General features: G+C 40.9%; 1 protein-coding gene across 2 annotated transcripts in view; it reads left to right on the plus strand.

Annotated features, from left to right (window-relative positions):
- The window catches only part of grin3ba (glutamate receptor, ionotropic, N-methyl-D-aspartate 3Ba), a 78,355-nt gene that overhangs the window by 49,624 nt on the left and 5,347 nt on the right, over positions 1-23,384 (plus strand). For both annotated transcript variants that reach the window (XM_034144365.1, XM_034144368.1), the window contains exons 4-10: positions 1,314-1,585; positions 2,692-2,928; positions 6,469-6,615; positions 6,913-7,058; positions 13,546-13,661; positions 21,842-21,993; positions 23,150-23,314. In XM_034144365.1, the coding sequence (XP_034000256.1) occupies positions 1,314-1,585; positions 2,692-2,928; positions 6,469-6,615; positions 6,913-7,058; positions 13,546-13,661; positions 21,842-21,993; positions 23,150-23,314 (1,235 nt within the window). The remainder of the gene's footprint in view (positions 1-1,313; positions 1,586-2,691; positions 2,929-6,468; positions 6,616-6,912; positions 7,059-13,545; positions 13,662-21,841; positions 21,994-23,149; positions 23,315-23,384) is intronic.

A 23,384-nucleotide genomic window follows, 5' to 3' on the forward strand; every position in this document is an offset into this window, starting at 1 on the left:
GTATGCTGAAACCTCCTGTAATACCTGTCCAAAACATATTTCAACTTGAGGTATGAGGCATCAGTTATAATTTATGAAAACCTGAATCTTCTCTAATGTAAACTGTTAGATCTCTCTGCTTAGATCTCATTGATACATCGCTGTGAAATTCTGTACTGCTCCTACTTAAGATTGAAGTGGATTTTTTAAAGAAAAATCAATAAGGGATCATGGCTGGTCAGTCCGGCTCAAAAATATACTAGGTGCAATGTCAAAGCTCAGCTCTGCCACTACTGCTTAATTTCTAGGATTAAAGGCATTTTATAAATAAGTGATGAACACCATCGTGTCAAAGAAATACAAGGTTCTATATCTCTGAGTATTGGCAGTGCAAACAGGCAGTCTACCGTATAGCAGTAAAGTATAAGGCATTTTTTACTTTCTTTGACTTTAATCGGCAAATGGAAGTTGGCTAATAAAAGTTGTATTGAGGATGACATAGGAATTCACAAAATGACAGACCTCTGTGCCAAGTTTCAAGAGTAATTGGCAAACTGCTGAATTTTGATTGTCTGAGTTTGCAAAAAAGGTTTGCCAGAAAAATTTAAATGGCATAAAGTTTAAATATATTTATATTTATATTTTACAGCCTCTCTATCTTGCCAACTCTTTTTTTTATATATATATATATACGTAGTTCAAAGGTTGTTGTACATTCTGTACATCTTCTCCTAGCCCAGTTTAAGAGTGATTTAGTGTGCTGCTGGTGTAAATAAAAGTGTCTTTTTTTTTAAAACAATTTTTACATGAGCGATAATCAACAATCAGCAGTAATTCTCAAATACTGTTCTTAAGTACAATTTTAAGGTACTTGTACTTTAACTGAGTATTTTATGTACTCTTCTATATTTGAGAAGACAATATTGTGCTTTTGAATCCACTACATTAATTTGACCACTTGGTTACTTTCAGATTATTGCCTAATACTGAATATATATCATGTAATAAATAAACATTGACACATAATTATAGGTTAACATATTCAGCAGCAGTGTATACATTAATTACTATTAGCTCCACATTTACCAGCTGTGATGAGACTGATAATGCATCTATTATTATAATCCAGTCATTTCATTTCTATTATTCTGAAATGGTACTTTTGGTACTTCAGTATATTTTGATGCCAGTACTTCTTTGCTTTAACTGAATTATGATGTATACTTGTAACTGAGTATTTTTTACAGATTAGTATTCCTACTCTACTTAAAATATGAGTACTTCTTCCACCTCTAAATAGACATATCAGATTATTATCGTGTCTTTTCTGTCAGACCTACCGGAGGACCTGAGGAAGTGCTGCTACGGATACTGCATCGACCTGTTGGAGAAACTGGCAGAGGACATGGGTTTCACCTTTGACCTTTATATTGTGGGAGACGGGAAGTACGGAGCAGTGGGAGGGGCGGGGCGCTGGACGGGGCTGGTCGGGGACCTGCTGGGGGGAACAGCAGACATGGCGGTCAGCTCCTTCTCCATCAACTCAGCCAGGAGCCGAGTCATCGACTTCACATCGCCCTTCTACTCCACCAGCCTGGGCATTCTGGTACAGTCACTTGAAGTCATAATTAGTTTGTTGCTTTTTCATTTTGAAAGGCTCTATTACGTTTTTTGGGGATTTCCTTTTCAGGTAGTGTGTTATATAGAACTTTGTGCATGTAAATGGTCTACAAAGGCTAAAATTCCCAAAGTGTATCTCCCACACAATCCCCCCTCCTGCCTGAAACACCTCGATTGGACCCCTTTGTTTACTCCCGTAACATAGTGAAATCACCATATCACTATCGCGCTTCTATTGGCTAGCGCTCCAACACATTGTACGTTATAGGCTAAGGGGCGAGACACCCTCTAAGTAGTTGACCAATCAGGGCAGATGTTCTCTGGTTTCAGACAGAGGGTGAAAAGAGGTGCTGCAGCACAGGCAGTATGAGAAAAATAAAGAGCTTTTTGAACATTAAAGCATGGAAACACGTCACAGTCGAGGCACAAAAAACAAAAATACACCTGAAAATCAGCATACTAGGGCCCCTTTAATGATTGTAGAAGACATGGGCTTTATCCTTAAAACATACTGCATTGTAAGTCAGTGGCAGCGCGGCAGTCTTCCTATTACTTTGATTTGTCAATATATCTCTCTCTCTGGCTGACAAATTCTGTATGATTGGACGATGTGGTCTCTAAGTGCTTAATTTCCCCCTAATGCCCGGCTCACACAGTCTTCTGGGGAGGAACACGGGATCATTAGTTTTGAATAATTAGGTTGTTACAGTTTCGGTGGACAATTATGAAAGTTCCAAATGAAAGGCACTTTTAAGAGTGTCTAATGAGTCTGAGAGGGATTTTGAGAAGCCGTCTTGGCAGAATCCTCCAACATGCTGCAGTTATTCTTTGATTTGTTAACATCTCCCTCTGTGGCTGACAAACTGCAATGCATAATATGATCTGAGAATACGAAATGATGAATAGCCCAAAGTTAAAACAATGTATGCACTTGTTTTTCAAACTTAAGTATGCCTACGAGTGTTTAAGAAGAGTTTACTGACAAGATACTGCAAATTGAAGGTTGAATTATAATCGAAATTTAGCACAAAATACAATCCATGTCACTTTTGAAGTTAAAAAGCCGGTTCTTTTTTCTTTTTGACCCTCCAGGTTCGCAGCCGGGACTCTGCAGCCCCCATCGGAGCCTTCATGTGGCCCCTCCACTGGTCCATGTGGGTGGGTATTTTTGTCACGCTGCACCTCACCGCGCTCTTCCTCACCTTGTACGAGTGGAACAGCCCCTTCGGCATGACGCCACATGGCAGGAACAGGCTGCGAGTCTTCTCCTACTCCTCAGCCCTCAATCTCTGCTACGCCATTCTGTTCGGACGTACCGTCGCCACCAAGGTACAGTAGCTTTCCTTTGTCTGATAAATAGGCATTATGGGAATAGAAACTGCAGGGAAAGGAGTGGACACAAACAGTGAGTGGAAAGAGGAAGTGATAGGGGAAGACGATAGAAATGGCCAGGGAGGGGAAAAGATTGATAGGGGAGGGGTTAAGAAGGTAGGCAGTGATGAAGTGGAGAGGTGCAGGGAGGATAATGCACATACAGAGAGGCAGAGGGGAAAGGGTAAGTGGGCCGACAAAGATTGAAGGAGTTATGGCAGGGATGATGGGGATGGATGAAGGTGAGAAATGCGTGAGCGAGTAGAGGTTAACTCCCCAAAGTAGTCAGACAGAAAGTTGAAAATAAGAAGGCAGGGGGAAGAGGGCCAACGAGAAGAGGAAAGGTGAGAGTGCAAATTGGGAAATGGGCTTCAAAAAGAAAACATTAAGGATGTGGACAGAGAATTGTAAGACAGGGTTGAAAGGGTAAGTGGGCACGCAGGGAGAAGCTTCAGAATGAGGGTGACATGGAGGTGGGCGGACAGAGGATGATGTACTGTAAGGGAGAGGGCATTGGGTTGGCATGATAGAGAGCCAGGCTGAATTCGAGAGAAATGTGAGAGAAAAAGTGATCGACGAAGACAAATGGAACTCGAGTTAGGCAAATCTGTCAATTTAAAAAATGTAGCAAGATGAAAAACGATGTATTGCCTTTTAAAGATTAAAAAAAAACTGTACTTTCTTGCCATTTGTTTAGCATGAATACGTAAGGAGATTAAATGTACCCTTGCGGTAACAGCAATCTTCAGAAACCTGTCATGTTTGACTGATGGTGTCGCACCGCCGCACACAGCCGACCACCAAAACTGTCCTCTGCATTCTTTGTTTTATAAACAGCCATATACAGTGCCAAAATATCCACCATTATGATAACTTATACTTGCTGTCTAAATGTTCATGCAGTGCATTCTGATAAATATCTCAAACATCATTTGCTTAAATTATTCCCGTCTGTCCCGGCTCCACTAAGTAAGGATGCACACCATTATAAAAATGTATTTCATCACACGTTGTCCCTAAAGACGCAGTGCATATGACTTGAAACAGAAGCCAAGTTATTAGGGAGACCTTCCCGTAATTGAAAGGTCACAGGTTTGATCCTGGCAAACTGGCAATGTGTCAATTAACAGGTTATGCCTATTAGTAGGAGTGTGACCTGTTTGAATGCCCTTGAGCAGCACTCTGAACCTGGGACACAGCCAAAGAGTCATGTTTATTTAAGAGGGGAGGGCAAGTAAATCATTTGCTAGACTGCTCACAATAACGTATTTCCCAGGAGACACCTGTAGTGTTCAAAGTCAAAGCAAACAAATCAAATGGAAAACTATTTTGGTCTAACAAAAGGCACACAATCAACAGCGATGAATGGAGTGCTTCTCTTAAAATGTAGCAGTCGTACGCATGTTGTCCAACCACTAGCTTACTTCCTATTGTACCGTCACAGACAAAGGGAAGACAGATATTAAATATATGCAAATTTTGACAGAACAGTAGCGAGAAACAAAAAAGTCTGGAGCGTGACTGACTGCATGCACAGAGTATTAACTGGGTGTTTATGGCAGGGCTAATCATGATGAGTGGCATCAGGTTGCCCAACTCTCACACACCTGTCTACACTCCTACAATTAGACACACAGACACATAAGAGGGAGGGGGAGGGGCTGTTGGCTAGGTGGAAATAGAGGTAGAAATTGAGGTCGTGACACAAGGCCATGGAGCATATCATTATTTATAATTGATTTATTTGAACGGTTTAAGACTCACAGTGTTTGCTCATTGTTTGGAAGCTGGTCCTGGATACTAGGCGGATGAAGCAGCTTCGTCTTGTTAAACATTACAGAAACCTTGAACTGTGTTAGCAGACATTGTTCTATTTGCCAAACACTTGAGGTAGTGTTGGTCCTTGAAATTTGGTTTCTTTAAACGTTAAGATAAAACACTTAAACTGTGTGGAAATATTAATACATATGTAAGCTAAGCTGCAAACCCTGATTTTGCAAGAATGGATTAACAGTCTGATCTTAGCTTTTTCTTTTTCTTTTTTAAACAGCTTTAGTCTCAATATTTGAAGGAGCAGTGTGTAGGATTTAGTGACCTTGCCTCACCCGTCCCTTTCCAAGCTTGTCAGAAAAACATGTTGGCATTTGGGTAACATAAAAGCCTTTTTTAGAGCCAATGTTTGGTGTGTCCATTCTGGGCTACACTGCTCTGCAGCATAGCTCTGTGAAAACCTGCTGCCTATGTAGATATGAAAGGCGAATTCTATGCTAAAAGAACACAATGACTATTATTTTCAAGTAATAATACACACGTGAACACACAGTTATGAATGTTACATTCACATTTTCCAATGAAGCCCCCCAATAACCCTACATACTGGTCCTTTAAGGATGATATCATGTACAGAATATAGTCAGCAAGTAAGACCCCTTTCAAACTCATCTGGGGTTGTTGATTCAGCATGCATAATTACAAATTACAAGCCCTAAATTAGAAGCCTGTTTTTGTCTAGCCTGATCAAGTACTGTAGCGGGGGGGAAAAAAAGGAATCTTCAATTTCCCTTGGTACACAATAATGTGGTACAACAATGTCACTGAAGACGTTTAGCATATCGTGAATGCCATCCTCCCTTTCTCGCCTTTCAAATCACCGACTAATTATACAGAAAGTTGAAAACATACCCAACACCCTCGTCATAATGGGTTACAACCTTGTTTGTATAATTAATGTCTCATTAATTCCGTACCTTTGAAACACTAGAAATTCATCTCTTTTCCTCAGTTAAGTGGATTTTAATTGGTGGAATAAATAAATGATCACACTGTTCAGGTAGATCCTTTCCCCCAGGCAGGCAATTTCATGGAAAGATATTTCTGATGTGCCTCAAAAACAGTCACACTTGCATTAGATCCTGTTTTGATTAACTTGATAACTCTTATTTGGGTTCAATTTGGAGGGGAACGAGAATGAGAGGGGGGGGGGGGGGGGGGGGGTTTAGAGCCTCGGGGGGTTCTCCATTTATAAAGGCATCTTTTCCCACACAGTTGTATTTGTAATCAATTGAACCTCTCTTATCTCAGTTTTCTACATGTTGTTTCCTGTCAGTCTGTTTCATTTCTGTCTTGGCATTTTGACATGTTCTGTGTTACACCTTGGTATTTTTAGATGAATTTGTCATCAAGATCTGCTAATTTTTCTCTTCTCTGATCTGTGAAATGATTATAATAATTTGTTAAAAACCAAATCACCTAGTTTCGGCTCATCATTACCATCACTTCAGTCCCATGCTTTTATCCCATGGCAATACTGATGATGAGGTAAAATGTTGTATAATGTTTTTATAATTGTTATGCTCTGAGGTTTGTATTTTGCTTTTGTTTGCTTTGTACAGCCCTTTGAGGCATTCCTTGTGATTTTGGGTTATAATACATTTTGATTTGATTTTGATTTGAACACAAACATTAGATTGTCTCTTGGCATGCTTCTCCACTCTGCAGACTCCTAAATGCTGGACGGGGCGCTTCCTGATGAACCTTTGGGCCATCTTCTGTTTGCTGGTGCTGTCCAGCTACACCGCTAACCTAGCCGCGGTCATGGTCGGGGAGAAGACCTTCGAGCAGGTGTCAGGAATTCATGACGACAAGGTCAGACTGCAAACAAGGACGCAAAACTTGCAACTGCATGCATGTCAGCACCCCCCACACACACACACACACACACACAGACCCCCAGCTACACGAACAACACACAAGCTAATCTCACACAAGGACGGTCTAATGAGTATGAGTGGAATTATTTGTGGAGGATTATCACTTTCCGTATCCCTAAACCCTGTAGGGAGTTCAGGGTTGTTATATGAGCTCCATATCCTTTCCCCTTTTCTGTTTTTATCACAATCTTCACCTTTTGTCCGTCCATGTCTTCCTGTTTCATTTCCTCAGCTGCACCATCCGTCCATGGGCTTCCGTTTTGGGACGGTGAGGGAGAGCAGCGCTGAGGATTACATGAAGAAGAGCTTTCCGGAGATGCACGACTACATGAGACGCTTCAACCAGCCCACCACCCCCGAAGGAGTACACATGCTGAAGTAAGACACAAACGTATACATGAACTCTGAAAAATAAATAAAATGTAATCCCAAAACAAATCCAGTCACGATTACATCTGTTTTCTGTGGTTGTCTCTGCACTTACTTTCAGGCGCACCCTGCATAACAATTGTGTTCCTGACAACAAGAACAAACAGGGCAGATTTACAGACAAGACTCCATTTAAATACGGAACAGAAAATCCTCCATTATATTAAAAAGGACATAGTCTTTTCCTTTATTATCCTAGTGAATACAATGCTAACATGATGTCAACTGGAGGTCATCCATAGACAGTGAATAAGGAACACCTTGGATTCGTGCATGTGATCTGCATCAATATTTTTACATCCTTCAATCAGATTTTGATCGGATATTTCAATCAAAACTTCTACAAGCACATGCTGATCAAATGTGAGTGTACTAAATCAAAAATGATACCCGACAACATCATCAGTTCAAATTTCTGGGTGCTCTTATTTCCAGGTCAGGAAGCCTGTCTATATGGACATACTGACATTTCTATCTAACATCAATGCAATGTCTCTCAACAGCTCAGTGTAATTTGTGTTGCAGAGTTGTTTTTCCCCTTTGATATTTTTCCACCTGCAGTGATGTTGTGTCAAACCCATCGGTTGATGATTTCTTATTATAGAGAACACGCTGTTTGCTTTTGCATCTGACTGAGATAGCATCACAAGTCATCACTTTGTGAGCTGCATGTGTTAACACCCTGCATTAGTAAGAGCTTTTTCTCATCCATAGACACTACCCAATGTTTTCAGTGAGATGAAAGCCAATGAATAAAATAAATTACATTTTAAAATGTCCTCCCAATTGAAGGGTAAACATTTTTGTTTATTCAAAGTGTTGAATGTAGAGATGAGGGCCAGGGACAAAATGAATGGATGGAACGCGTGTCGAATGGGGATTGTGAGAAGATGAAAGTATTAGACGAGGCAAGTTTAATTATATAACACAATTATTCACAAAAGCAGTAAAGTGTTTTAACAAAATGCATTAAACATTGAATTCCAAACTAAACACACATTTAAGGGATTGGAAACATTTCAAAAGATAAAAACAGACAAATAAATAGAAGGTTGTTCAGTATTTCTAGTTAGGGTTTATCAAAAGCAGTGGAGAAAATAAAAAGTATTAACCCTGCATGTTTCAAAGGTAATTCAAGTTGGGTCAATACTTAAAGTGGACCTATCATGCTATATTTGAATAATATAGTGTAGGACCATACCTATATAAGGCATATTTATACTTTTTTTTTTTCAAAATACCAAACAGATCATGCATTTTAGCCATGCCTCATTTTGCTCAATTTGAAAAATGTTAGCTCTGGGCAGATTCAGTGAGAACAGCACCACCTACAGGCCTGGCATATGTACTACCGCGTCTCCAGCGCTTTCGAACGGCAATGGCCGTGACTGTCTCCTCCTGATTGGTGGAGTTGGCCCAATAGCCGTAGCGCCACCGTCCTGACGTCAGGACAGTGTTCAAATCTGGATCAGTTTTTATCAGATCCGTTGCAGCCCCTTTTTTAGAGATTTGGGTATGGAGGAAAATAGAGAGGGTTGTGTTTTCTGACACTTGGTGAGTTCCCTGGAACACCGGGGACACATATTCATGTATAAAAGACGTACAAAAGTGCATTTTGCATGATAGGTCCCCTTTAAGTTTAACTGTAGTTTGTTATATAGGTTTTTGTGCATGTAAATGCGGCAAAGGCTAAAATCCCAAAGTTCCCTCCCTAGTGCTCCAACACATTGTACGTGATAGGCTTAGGGGCGGGACATCTCTAAGCGGTTGCCCAATCACAACAGAGCCGGCCAGCTAACTAATCAGAGCAGACTGGGCTCTGGTTTCAGACAGAGGGTGAAAAGAGGTGCTGCAGCACAGGCAGTATGAGAAAAATAAAGAGCTTTTTGAACATTAAAGCATGGAGACATGTCACAGAATACAAAATACAAATATGGACCTGAAAATGAGCACTCTGTCCTTTCTAACCACTTCATTTGAGTTAGGTCACATGCACAGTATTCCTGTTGTGGGTTTAATGAAAGTCTTATCTTGGTTCTGATTATTTTTTCGCAAATGATGTTTACAGTACTTGGAATTTATTACAAGACAACCGCGCTCACAGATAAAGTCTTCTTATTTATTGTGGGCATAAAAATCATGTTTCAACCTGGAAGTGTCCTTAATAAAAACTGAATGTCCCAGACGGGAACAATATTACAAGAGACAGACGATGCAGATAAATGATTAAAAATACGGATTAATTGAATCAACCTTGTACATAATACAGAAAATGATCTAAATACATTGATATTAAAGGTAGGGTAGGTAAGTTTGAGAAACCGGCTCGAGATACACTTTTTGTTATATTCCATGGAATGCTCTTAACATCCCGATAGCAATGAATATCTTAAGTGCTTTGACAAAAAATCCATAAAAAAATGTCATCTGTGGAAGCCGTAGTACTGTAAAAAGCACGACCAATCATTTTAGCCGGCCCGGCTAAAGTAACTGGATGGCCTACCTGCCTGTCAGCCTTCCATCTGTGCACAAACTTATCTCGTGCCCTCATTGGTCATGTGCGCGTTCGTGTGTGTTGGAGGAGGGGCTCTGTAAGGAAGTGGCACATTTTCTCCGGTTGTGTATTTTCAAATTCTAGCGATCTCGAGCCGGATTCTCAAACTTACCTACCCTACCTTTAAGTCTGACATTTATTGAGGAATAACAGTAATGCAATTATTCCATGCTTAAAACTGTCTGAAATGGACTAATGAGTGCTCTGTGTCTAGGAAGTGCTCAAGGTTTCCAGTTAATGCATACATCTCTGAAAAAGGATGTAATAATGGGGACTAATAGCATGTACCTGGGGAAAAAATATTCAGTTTCAAAGATTAATCTATTTACTTTGAGCCCTCTATTATTATTATTAGTGCATTTTGAAAAGTTTCAAGCTTTAACTAATTGTATTACTTTTTGCCCCTCAAGGTCATATGTAATAAAGTTTTATTTTCGGTATTACATAATATAATTTATATATCTGTTAGGTAAAGCTCTTGCCATGTGGGTCCAGTGTTGTGCATTCAGTTGTATATATTACTCCTCAGCCTGTGACATTAGACTGTTGTTTCAGACTAACGCAGTCACACCTCCTTCATTAGGAGAGGCTGTGTCTGGGCGGTTCATTCACGGATGGGTCCTTTTCTGCAATTATATTTCTCTCCTGATGGTTGTCTGAACCTAACCTCTGTATATAACTTGCTGTTCTGCAGGTCTATCATCGCTGAAGATGGCCTCTAGCTGAGACGTGTTTTTTGTTGCCCACCATAAATTAGAAGATTTGTATCTGTGTTTGCAGTTTTTTGTATCCTTGTCACTACTGTTCGCCATATATTTAGGAATTGGAGCTGTGTGCGCTGCTGCTTGTCAGAACTTTGAACATGCAACCTAATATTTCAGCTCCCTGTATACTCAAAACTTATATCATTCATGTTTCTGATTGTAATGGAAGACATGTGTATGAGTAACCTCAGGATCTGATGACTAACCCACTTTGATGTCTGGCTGCCTGAACTCTAATGCCTCTAATGCTTTTCTCTTCATGTGATCACCAGTAATGGAAGAAAAGAGCGGCAACAAAATGTCTCTTGCACATATTCAGGCTACTCCAAAAGCTCAATTATATGGTACTCGTGTTCATGTTATTGATGCAGCATCTCATGGATTCATCTATACTCCAGTGGTTTTTGCAGAGAGGGATGAGCAGCACATATAGAACCTGATAGTTAAAGAAATGCAATATTTTTTTAGAACTTTTCTGTCTTTTTCATTAAACTGAAATTAAAAGATCATGTTTTTATACGCTCTTTTTAGATAACTTTAATAACTAGCTTTAATAACTTCAATTACACACACATGGGTCATATGAACTGGTATATAGAAAAGTAACTAACAATGGAGGAGTATTTGAATTCTTAACTACTTACTGCAACATCAAAACTAAAAAAACTTCAGTGCTTGCATATGTTATATTATTAAAGTGGACCTATCATGCTATATTTGAATAATATAGTGTAGGACCATACCTATATAAGGCATATTTATACTTTTAACAGATCATGCATTTTAGCCATGCCTCATTTTGCTCAATTTGAATTTTTTTAGCTCTGTTTTAGCAAGGGCTGATTCTGTGAGAACAGCACCATCTACTGGCCTGGCATATGTACTACATCGTCTCCAGCGCTTTCGAACGGCAATGGCCGTGCCTGTCTCCTCCTGATTGGTGGAGTTGGCCCAATAGCCGTAGCGCCACCGTCCTGACGTCAGGACAGTGTTCAAATCTGGATCAGTTTTTATCAGATCCGTTGCAGCCCCTTTTTTAGAGATTTGGGTATGGAGGAAAATAGAGAGGGTTGTGTTTTCTGACACTTGGTGAGTTCCCTGGAACACCGGGGACACATATTCATGTATAAAAGACGTACAAAAGTGCATTTTGCATGATAGGTCCCCTTTAACTTACTTTTAATTATGTATTTGTGTAAGGAACATTTTAAATGTAATAATAAATAACATGTTACCACTGTAATTCAGACATGCTAACAGAAATGTGTATTATCCTGGTTTAGCCTTTGTTCCGACACACACAGATATTCTGTACCACACACAGAAACACACACTCACAGCTATAACCACATTCGCCTCTCAGACACAATGCAGCGCCACAGAGCACCCGCAGAGATGCTGAGATACTGCATGTGCTGACTATGTGATACAAGTAGGAAGATATAAAAGCGCTTGTTCAGAGAAAGAGGATGAGTACAGGGAAGATGAAGGCGGCGTTTGTTTGCGTGCGAGGCAAAGCAGGAGTGGAGAAAAGTCACAGCAGTGCAGAGGGCCCGAGTGAGAGAATGAAATACTGTGTTGGCAGAACTACCGACCCCAATACCGAGCTCAAGCCTTAGAGGAGAAATATCTCAAAAGCCTGGAGAGACAAAATGCCACACATACAGCTACACACACATGTATAGTCTCAGAGGAAGAAATGCAATAATATCAGCGGTGAAAAGTAACTAAGAACATTTACTCAAGTACTGTATTTAATAACAGTTTGATGGAATTGTTCTTTGCTTGAGTATTTCAATGTTTTGCTACAGTACTTTGTACTTCTACCCCACTGCAATTCAGAGGTAAATAGTGTCCTTTTACTCCACTTCATTTATTGAATGCCTTTAGTTACTTTGGATTAATGATATGAAATAGGACTTTAGTTCCACCTGAAGTAAATCCACAAGCTACCCTGCAGTATACAAAGTCATTAAAACTAGCTGCCCCTTTACCAGCTTTGATAACACTTTGATGATAATTATAAAACATATCATATATATTATCCTGAAATTGACCAATCTGCAGAATGAGCACTTTTACTTTTGTTAATTAAAGTATATTTTGATGGTTATACTTTTGTATTTTAATTGCAGGACTTTCACTTGTATCTGAGTTCTTCTTCCAGCACTGAATAATATACCTACACACTGCCTAGACCTACAGTCTAACCTGCACACTTTCATGCCTGTATTCTACCTGTTCATGCTCACACACACACACACACACACACACACACACACACAGACATACCACTTTTATCCCTAGGCCTTCCCACCCTCTTTTATCCCAGATGAAGTATTTCCTCTCTTTTCCTTCAACCTCGGATTTGACAGGCCTAGACAGAGAAAAACAGACGTTTCTGCTTTGCCAGCACAGACTTTGTAAAAGTCAACCTTTTTGTTTAGCAGTAAACGTCCTGAATAACAACGAGTCTCGGGTAATTTGATCAGCCTTCTCTATTTTCTCCATTAAGCTGTCTATGTGCGGTTGTGCATTATTTTCCCAATTCATGCATTAACGCCTGTTTATCCGTCTGCCGGTTGAATTTGGTGTATGGGTGTGCTCAAATATCTTCATGTAATTTGTACATATTGGGCTGTCTGGGGAGTGTGTGTCAGGAAATGTGTATCTTTTTCTATTATAACAATTCGTTTGGGTGTAGGTATATCATTAAAATCCAGCGTGTTGTGCTCCATAGCCTGAAACTTATCTCCCGTCAGCGGCAGAGGCTGCACACAGAGGAACGGTCTAGAATTAAGAGTCAATTAGGGTCAATTGGATCGATATAGCGGAGTAGGAAAGTCTTCAGCAGTGTGTATAATGCTTATCAGTCCGCAGCAGAGCCTGTTGGTTTAGGGAATGATGTATGTGTTTACTCAGTGTTTTAGAATGCAGTTAATCTCATCCTGTGTTTAAATGACAAAAAAGGGATGACAGGAACGAAAACAAGAATCCTTCATGGCTTTAGGGTGTGTGAGAAAGTTTGGGATCTGATTCAAAGGTCCCTAAAGGTTTTAGTTGAGTTGTCTTCAATTAATGCTTTTCTCTTAAATCTGTGTGTGTGTTTGTGGTGAAGGACAGATCCTCCTGCCCTGGATGCCTTCATCATGGACAAAGCCCTTTTGGATTTTGAGGTCTCTATCGACGCTGAGTGCAAACTACTAACAGTGGGGAAGCCTTTCGCCATTGAAGGTAAGCATGAATACTTGTTTGTATTTCTTGCGAGGACATTGCATTGACTTGAAGGCATTACCTAGTAACATTAAAATAGTAACTAAATCTTACTAAGTCTTTTTTCATGTCTGTGTTTTTATTAACAGTTATTCTCTTCCTATTTGTGAAGCACTTTGTAACACATGCCATACAAATCAAGTTACACTTACCAAAACCACTAAATGTCTGACCCCAAACAAGAAGCTTAACCTAATAAAAGTTGAATTCTTCACCCTCAAATCTAGTCTTAAAATCCTAAAATAAATTGACCTTGTGGGGACCTACTTTTTGTCTCGAGTTGGCAAGTGAGTCCCCACAATGTGACTCACACAGAAATACACACAAACCAAAAGTGATTCACACACATCTGCGTACACACTTACAGCGTCAATGCTGTACCTGTATGGCAACCTGCGCTCTTGTTCATGCAACACAGAAACATGCTCAAGTATATTCGATATTCACCTCAAAGCATGCACATCTACACACACATACACTATAAAGAAATATATAGTATGCACATACTCACACACACATTCAGTAAGGAGATCAAATACTGTTGTTGGCTACCTGACTGACAGAATAACACAGTGATTCACTGTATGAACTTTTAACGCTGCAGGGTTAAAGTATTCAACCATCTATTATTAACAACAGCGTCCAGTCAGAAGACTTTGGACTCAACCCATACAGGTCAAATTAACTGCAGCAGAATCATGAAGTGTAAAGATGGATCCACTGCCAGGCAAAAGTCATCTAATGATCCACAAAGGGAGTTAGAATAATGAAATATGAGATCTACATTGCTTAACAAAGGAGTGAGCTTATGTGTGTAAGAGAACGGCAGGTTGTATTCTGTGTGTGTGCTGGTACTATTGTAAAAGAAAATAGTTTTCAGTGGGAGGGCAAAGTCATTGCTCATTCTTCCATCAGAAAAATATGAGCCATGGCAGGCAGGGACAAAATGAAAGCCATCAATTGAAGTCCAGAAGCTTGCAGAAAAACTTTTTACACTGCGGTTACATGTTTTCATGTTTAACAAAGATATCCTTCCTTCTGCACATAATCTTTTTTTCTACACCTACAGTATAACTTTTAGATGTTTACTACCCACACTACTTTTTACATGTTTGTTAGATGCTTTTATCCAAAGCGACTTACTGTGGACAATCACCACAGGAGCAATTTGGGGTGAAGTGTCTTGCCCAGGGACACAACAACATGCTGGCTGCAGTGAGGTTTGAACCTGTGCTCCCCTGATCCGAACACCAACGCACAACCCACTGCGCCACACGCCTATTTGAAAACAAGTTTATATTCATACATTAATAATAGCCTACCCTGTTGAAGAATGTTTTTAATATTACCATAATATATATGCAGCATGTAGTGGAACATGCTGACCTAAATGTTTTGACTTCAGTTACAATATCTTGCAAGCAGTGACATGAAATCCTATAAAACCTAATGGGAAAACATAACTGCATCTTGCATCGCTGCAGCATTGCTTTGTTGGTCAATACGCCTGTAACTCAATAACGTCTTATTTCATTCTGTTTTGAGATGGGATATTGTGTTTACAAGACTAATTGCAATTGTGCTCAATAGCTAATGACAAATAACGAGTAATAAATCATGTTTTTTTTTCAAACTAATTAATTGCTTGGCAGAACCACAATAGTTGTATGAACATTATAATGACTATAGCTGCAGTAATGACGGTTGTAGAAGAGCAGTTTCCCTCGTGGATATGTGTGTGCTATATGCTGCATATGAGCATTTATTTTTCAGAACAAGAGCAAATTGGATCATTTTTTTAAATAAAGGCTGCTGACTACCTGTCAAATGAAATTATGTCTTAGCCCCAATAAAAGTCCGGTGCTCCCTTTCATTGAGGTAAATAAAGGCTCCAGCCATTACAGTGACTTTTATTGTATATATTATTACATGTCATATGCACATACACACATTCTGAAGGTGACCTTGGTGAAAGGTTTCCGCTGGCAGAACACATTTATTGCATGTACCAAGCGTTTAACCTCTAACCCAAACTCAGACTAGTCACTTCAATGTTTCTTCAGGTATAGAATTAGTCTGTGCCTGGCGCTGATGCATGTGTGTGTATGTATATTTGTTTCGGTTCAGCCTTTCCCTTTCATCCTCTGAGACAAACAGAGAGACAGTAAACATATACTTGTAAGAGTGCCACATAGGACCGAACACTTACTTTGATACCATTTCTCTGTCAATCAAAGCATAGCCTCCGAAAGACCCCACTCCCTCGTTCCCTGCTCACTATACTACTCTTGTTCACTGGAGATTGTCTACTACTTTCTTCACTGCATACGAGAAAATGAGCAAAGAGACATCATCGTACTGTAGCGTTACTCGTGATTTTTCAGCTGAGAAAACAGGTCTCATTGGTATGTACACAGGGTCAGTTTGTTGAATACTGGATTCAGTGTCCACAAGAAGAGGCAGTCGAAAACTCCAAGCTGCCTCGGGTAGCTATTCAACCCCACAGCACGCGTGAGGAAGAATGAGATGGGAATGAATAACTCAATAAGTCTGAACGGTTGAGGAAGAAAGAGCAGGAAATGAGCCAGACAGGAAATGTGAGAGAGGAAATATACAGAAGGAGGAGGAGAGGATATAGGGGAAGACAGAACACGAGATGGGAAAAGTAAGAGGAAGAACAACAAAGGTAAGGGGGTGTGAGCGAGGTGGGAGTTGAGCACAAGAAGGAGATAGAGGGCTTTCATTTGCCCACTGCCAGTTTGCGCCTTTCTGCACAGCGAGTGATAAAAGAGGCAGCCAACAGAGTCTCCTAATCAAGACAAACCTTCACCCCAAGCAGATGGAGTGAGGGAGGGGGGAGGAGAGGACAGAGAGAGCGAGAGAAAGGATGGAGGAGGAAAAAGAGTGTTATTTGCTCCATGTGAGGATGCGGGGCAGGATTTATAGAGTGGTTTGTGGTGGCGAGATACAAGGAGCCGGAGGAATTGGGACTGTGGACACGCTGCAGGCGAGGGGCTGCCGCCGAAATCTTCGGGCTACTTAAGGGGGGAGAGATGCGGGGCGCCGTGGCTGTGCGTCTGTTTTCACTGAGTGCTGTTGGGAGATGTTTACGACAGCCGAGACACACCCCATTAATAATATTGCCATCGAACATGCAGCCACTCGCTGTTTGTGTGTGTGTGTGTGTGTGTGTGTGTGTGTGTGTGTGTGTGTGTGTGTGTGTGTGTGTGTGTGTGTGTGTGTGTGTGTGTGTGTGTGTGTGTGTGTGTGTGTGTGTGTGTGTGTGTGTGTGTGTGTGTGTGTGTGTGTGTGTGTGTGTGTGTGTGTGTGTGTGTGTGTGTGTGTGTGTGTGTTCCTGTGGGCATAAGTGTTCTACACACAAGCTCAGTGAAGCAGGACAGAGCGCGTCTGAAGATCAAAACGAAGCTGGCAGAAGAGTTTGTTGTGGGGGAGAGGCCGTTGTTGGTCAGGCAGCTCACGTCTGGCAGGAGTGACATCAGGACGCCCTGTGTGTGTGTGTGTGTGGGGGGGGGGGGTGGGGGTGGGTGGGTGGCTGGGTGTGTGTGTGTGACTTTAATAAGCAATTGCTCATTAGAGCAATTTTTCTAATGATCTCTTACCAAACAACATTTACTCATTTTAATTCTCAATCAATATCTTTGGTTTAAACTGACATCTAGCTGTTGTTTGACTACAGTATATCCTTGCCCCTGATATATAACACTGCTCTATAACTCATATATTCATCACAGCTTTAAAGGGGCCCTTTTTTGCTTTTTGTAGTGTGTTATAGGTTTTGTGAATTGAAATGGTCCGCAGAGTCTAAAATCCCAAAGTTCACGCCAGTTTCTCTCCCACACACTCGATTGATGAGTTTAATATGTCCTCTCCAACATTTGACTTTTAATAAGTGGGTAATTATGAAATAACCTTTTAGAATTACGTCCCAAAACATTGAAGAAAGCAATAGCAGTATTACAACTTATAACATATTACATTATAACATAATAGTTTAAGCTCAGATAATAAGTTATTTGCTCAGAAACCACCTGTGATGTGTGTTTCAAAATGAAGCAGTGCATTTGTTACAAGTCTTTGTAAAGTGTTTTTGAATTAAACTTGCACAGATGTGTGGCTGTGAGCGAGGGAGTTGGTGTGTGGGGGGGTTGTAGTGACAGCTGTGGGACTTGTGATGGAAAATGTGTATGCCTGGGGGAAAGAATCAAAAACAAATGACAAGTAGCTGCCCACTTCAAGTTCACTATTTGACTGAGTGCTCTAAAGAAATGCGGACAGAGATAGGCTGATGACAGAAAAGTGCTGTCTGTCTGCGAGACGTACTGAGACAAAGCAATGGACTCAGGAGATAAAGAGAAGAATGGAGTGTGGCAGAAATTGAACGAAATTGAAGGGATGACAGAGATAGGGGGGAGGACTAGCAGGAGAAGAGACTAGCGGCAACGGTGGGAGAGAAATGACCTCGGACAGGGAGAGGAGAAGGAAGAGAGGAAGAATAATGAGTAGAAAAGGGTAGTCAAAGGAGGGTGAGAGCAGAGGGAGGGAGGCTTAGACGCTCTTTGTCATGTAGGAAGCAGAGTGTGACAGTTACGTGAACCTTTGCTATTCTCTGTTTTGGTCCGCAACCCCCATCAGGTCACACACCTTGAGAGCCAACACACACATAAACTCACTCACAAACAGCTGCCAAGAACGTGACAATCATACACACACATCAAAGCGCTGTTGGCATGACACTGTCTTTCACTGCAGCACAGATGAAATGAGAAAAAACAACCCCAGGAGGTCTTGTATAGCAATACATCTCTGAGAGGGTTCTTTGATTTTCAGCTAAGGGACATATTTCTCTGGTTTTGTACCTGTAGCTACGTGGGATGTAATGCAAAACACATGCAGTTTAATCTGGGAGGGGAAGACAACATCGAGGTTTCAAGTTGCAATGACACATGAGGGTGCCACTATTGAAAATGAAAGCAATGAATACCAGTGGGAAAAGTATACTTAAATCTGCAGCTTAATTAAAAATATTGTAGTTATATAATGTTATTGCTCTATGTTTTATTGCTTTGTCTGGTGTCATTAGTTCTCCTACTAGCAGTGTTTACTTTTAACAAAAGGGAAATAAGGAAGTTTAACGCAGTAGCAATCAAATGTTGGGTGAAACTATTTCTACAAATCAAGCACGATTAATACTTAATGTTCTATAATAATGATTTGCATTACTGATTGCGCAATTAAAATATCTTTGAAGCTATTATATCCATGTCAGTGACAGCGGCAGTTTTAAACTCTAATTGCACATCATATTTAATTGCGTGTAAACATCAGCATGCAGAGTTATCAATAACAGCAGCTGTCCATTTTTCAAATGGTAGACGTTTGAATTATCTCAAGGTTCAGTGGAAGAGGCCATATTATGCTTTTTGGAGTTTTCCTTTGCCTGAAGTTTGTTATATAGGTTTGTGTGCATGTAAATGGTCTGCAAAGGCTAAAATCCCAAAGCTCCTTACAGAGGGAGTTTCTCCTCCACACACTCTCCCTCCCTGCCAGAAACCCCTCCTCTGGACTTACTTTTATAACATAGTGGCATTACTATATAACACTCACCCTTCTATTGGCTAGTACTCCAACAAATTGTACGTGATAGACAAAGGGGCGGGACATCTCTAAGCGGTTGACCAATCACAACAGAGCCGGCCAGCTAACCAATCAGAGCAGACTGGGCTCTGGTTTCAGACAGAGGGTGAAAAGAGCTGCTGCAAAATAAAGAGCTTTTTGAACATTAAAGCATGGAGACATGTCCCAGTAGAGACACTACATACTGATATGAACCTGAAAATGGGCATAACAATTCAAAGCTAACTGTTGCAATAATACAATGAGAGGCTCGCTTCCTTTTTATATCTCAGAAACTTACCAATTTCCAATGTGCAGAAAATAATAACACTGTATGCCACTATTATGCTTTACACAACGTTGACTCAGTGTAGGATTACTGTCCATCACTAGCAGAATCTAGGTGCTTTTGTAGAAAAAGCCTTTTATACGAATGGATTTTGGAATCGATTCACAGTCTTTGAAGATAAGAAACTCGATTCTCACGTGCATTTATTTTTCTCCACCCACCCTTAAGCAATGGTAAAATATTTTCCTCAGATATTGGATAACAGAAAGCCTCAACACATTTGTAGATGTGAACCATGCTTCCTATTAATAAACATGAATTTCACTACTTAAAAAGGTGTTTTTAAATTAAGGTAACACAACCTGCCTGAAATCACCAGTGAAATTCAACAACAACACATTAACAGTATTTTCAAAGGAACACCATCGACAGAGGAACAAGAATAAAGTCCAAAAATCTTTCATTTTAAAAGGTTTCCCTGCAAATGGAGTGAAACTAATCTTTGTTTGGCCTTTGTACAAAACTGAGTCTTGTTTCTGTAACTGCAGGCGATGTGTGTGTAGTGAGCGTGGAGTGAATGCTATGAGTCACGCACTACGATTAGCGACTGATGCTATTTTATTATTATTTGATGTGTTTTTTTTACAAAACAACCTTTTTAACTGGAGAAGGGTGGTATTCCCTCTTTACACGTTCAGATTTTTAAGTATGTCATAATACTGCCAGTAAAATTAATTAATGAAATGTCTATTATACGCTGATGGCTGCATAGAGTATCATATTCCTCTTAATACTTTCCAGGGATGCTTCAGGGAACACTGGCTGAAAACTCAAATGGAAATTCAACCATGTAACAAATTAAAAAATAACCATGCACGCAGGAAATAAAAAAAATTAATTTTGAAGATGACAAAGCAATGGGGGATTGTGTACAGGTGAGTAAAGAGTAATTTAAGGCAATCGAACACATTTCACTTAAATTGACATTAATGATATTTCTTCCTAAATCTTGAGTCTTATAACACATGATGGTGCAGGACCAACTCCTCCCACATAGTGTTTTCATTTTCACAGAAGTAATTTATATTACACTAATAAATCACCACAAGGTGACCACAGCCATGGGAGTGCATATCCAAAGGGAACAGCCTGTAAGGAGCACAGACAGGTAGGGTGTGAGCGTATCTGTGTCTGATCCACTGAAGAGAGAAAGGGTTGAGTGGAACTTGATCCCACTACAACCTCAGAGACTACTCCATGTCAGCCCAACAATCTGACGGGTGTGAAGTGTCGGAAATGGAAAAGAGTATCGGGCATGACAATTTGTCATTTTTATCTTGTGAAGTGTTTCCATAATGTAGGACAACTCCAGTCTGGGTGTAGGATGCTTCACAAGGCTCCAGTCGAAAAGCGTGTCGTTTGACATCGTGTACAGCATGCTCCGTGATACTCAGATGTCCACATTGATCCCAGAAGTCTATCGCTAGCCTAGGCATGCACTAATCCATCTTTTTCCATCGTGATACCAATTCCAATACCCCAACTCAAGGTACCGATAAGATACTAGTGCTCTCTTTTTAACAGCTTTAAAGATTTGTAAACCTCACTGCTTGAAACTCTTTGCACCATTTCTTTATGTGAGGTTACATGAGGCCAGGGATGGCTTTGGCACTGAAAACTGATGTGACAGCCTGCTGTGATTAAATGTAACTGATAGCGGAAACACTGAATTTTTTATAATGACACTGACAAAGAAACTGTATTAATATGGACGGGTCACATCTGGCCATTATCCGATCCACTTAGTAAGGACAATATTGGCGTGATACCAATCGGGCATCAACTTAGCAAGTCTTGTCTCATAAAAGACAGCAGGCTGATATTTGTCCTCTACGCAGGGGACACCTCCGACGATCAGTGGGTTTGTGCTTTGTTTCACCACACAAACACTAAACCAGGGAAAAGCCCGGGGCAATGTAGTTGCACTGCATATGGACCGGGAGAAAAACAGTTGATCTTGATTCCCTCTGAAGCCTGAGCCCTATACATTTCCCTTTTCCAGAGGGCATCAGCCCTTTGGCTAACCTCACCTGGCTGTGGTTAGTTATGCACGTTAGACAGTTTTTTCGTGTCTCTTCCTCAGGCATGTTCTTCAGATTCTGTTATATCTAGCATACTGTATGTATTTACACCTGTGTGTGTGTGTCTCCTATTTTAGGTTACGGTATCGGCCTGCCGCAGGGCTCTCCTCTAACCCGTAATGTGTCAGAGTTTGTGAGTCGCTACAAGTCTGACGGCTTCATGGACATGCTACATGACAAATGGTATAAGGTGGTCCCCTGCGGGAAGCGAGTCTTTGCCGTCACTGAGGTAAGTCATTGGTGGGAGAGTGTGCTCATGTGTACGTGTGTGGTGTGTAAAGCAAAGCCTTGTGCTGCTGTACTCCTATAAATGAGTTTCCCTTTGGGACACAGACTGGATTGCCTGCCAGCTAAGCACATATACACTGAGACCTGTTCACATACACACACGGACAAATATGTATCACATAAACCCAGGCCTATTTACTGACCTTAACCTGAGTTACAGTCACCTGCTGTCGGAGTGTCGATACCCATTTGAGTGCTGCGACAGGGAACTCGTCGTTCTTGCCCTCCCTTTTTAAAGAACTGGGGATCTGTAAAAAGAGCCTACTATCTTTATCTCTTGTTTGTAAATGAATAAGCTATTCAACTCCCTCTGGCCATGTCTTTTAAATCCCACTTCAAAGTTGAGTCATATCATCGCAACAAACGCAGTTACACAGTCATAGGTTTCTCCGGTGAAATGAAAACCTTAACTTCACCCTGCATCAGGAACCTATTACTTTTCATCCCATTTGAAGCCCAGGGAGTGAACTGCTCTCGAACAATGTAGGCATTAGTGCGATCTTGCCCTCTGGATTGGGAGCAAAAGGAGGTCAGTATTGTCGCTGATGAATTTGTCGAGTCAGCAAAGGGCTAATTGCCATCGGAGGCAATGCAGAAATGAGTCGGGTGAAGGGAACATTATTAGAGAGTATTGGAAAAGCTCACCATTGTCTCTTCCACTTCCTCCAGGCACATATAAATCCTCTTGAGAGATAGACACAATGTCAAGGGGAATGTGGGCGACCCAAATGGGAACAAACTTCTCGTGAATGAACCATCATCTCTTTTTACCGTCTCCCTCTTTACTGCTGTTCCTTTCTATTACCCTCAGTTTTGCTTCCCCCTCAGCTCGATATGCTTTTCTGTTCTCCACGTCCATTTCTTTCCAAACATGTCTTTTACGCTGCTGCCCTCTCCACTTTGTGTTAGTTCTTATGGGCGTACACAGACAAACTAGATGCACAACAGCAGAATATCAATTGCATATTCACAAAAAGTGGCCTCAATGGTAATTATGTAAATACAAATCATCAATCTCTGTATTTTCCTCTGCGTCGGCTTAAGTCTTTACTAATCTGCGTTACTCTCCAAACCTCCCTCCCTCTCCCCGCCCTCAGACTCTACAGATGGGGATCCAGCATTTTTCCGGTCTGTTCGTGCTGCTGTGTATGGGGGTGGTCGGAGCCCTGCTGACCTTGGCAGGTGAACACACCTTCTATCACCTGGTCATCCCTCACCTCCGACGCACACACACTCTGCAGTACTGGCTGCACACCAGCCAGGTGAGTACAGACATCATGTTTGGACACATGCACACACACTCACATGGTCTCTCATGCACAAACATACACA

This window comes from Trematomus bernacchii, unplaced genomic scaffold (genome assembly GCF_902827165.1).
Source record: "Trematomus bernacchii unplaced genomic scaffold, fTreBer1.1, whole genome shotgun sequence".
Taxonomy (NCBI): Eukaryota; Metazoa; Chordata; class Actinopteri; order Perciformes; family Nototheniidae; genus Trematomus; species Trematomus bernacchii.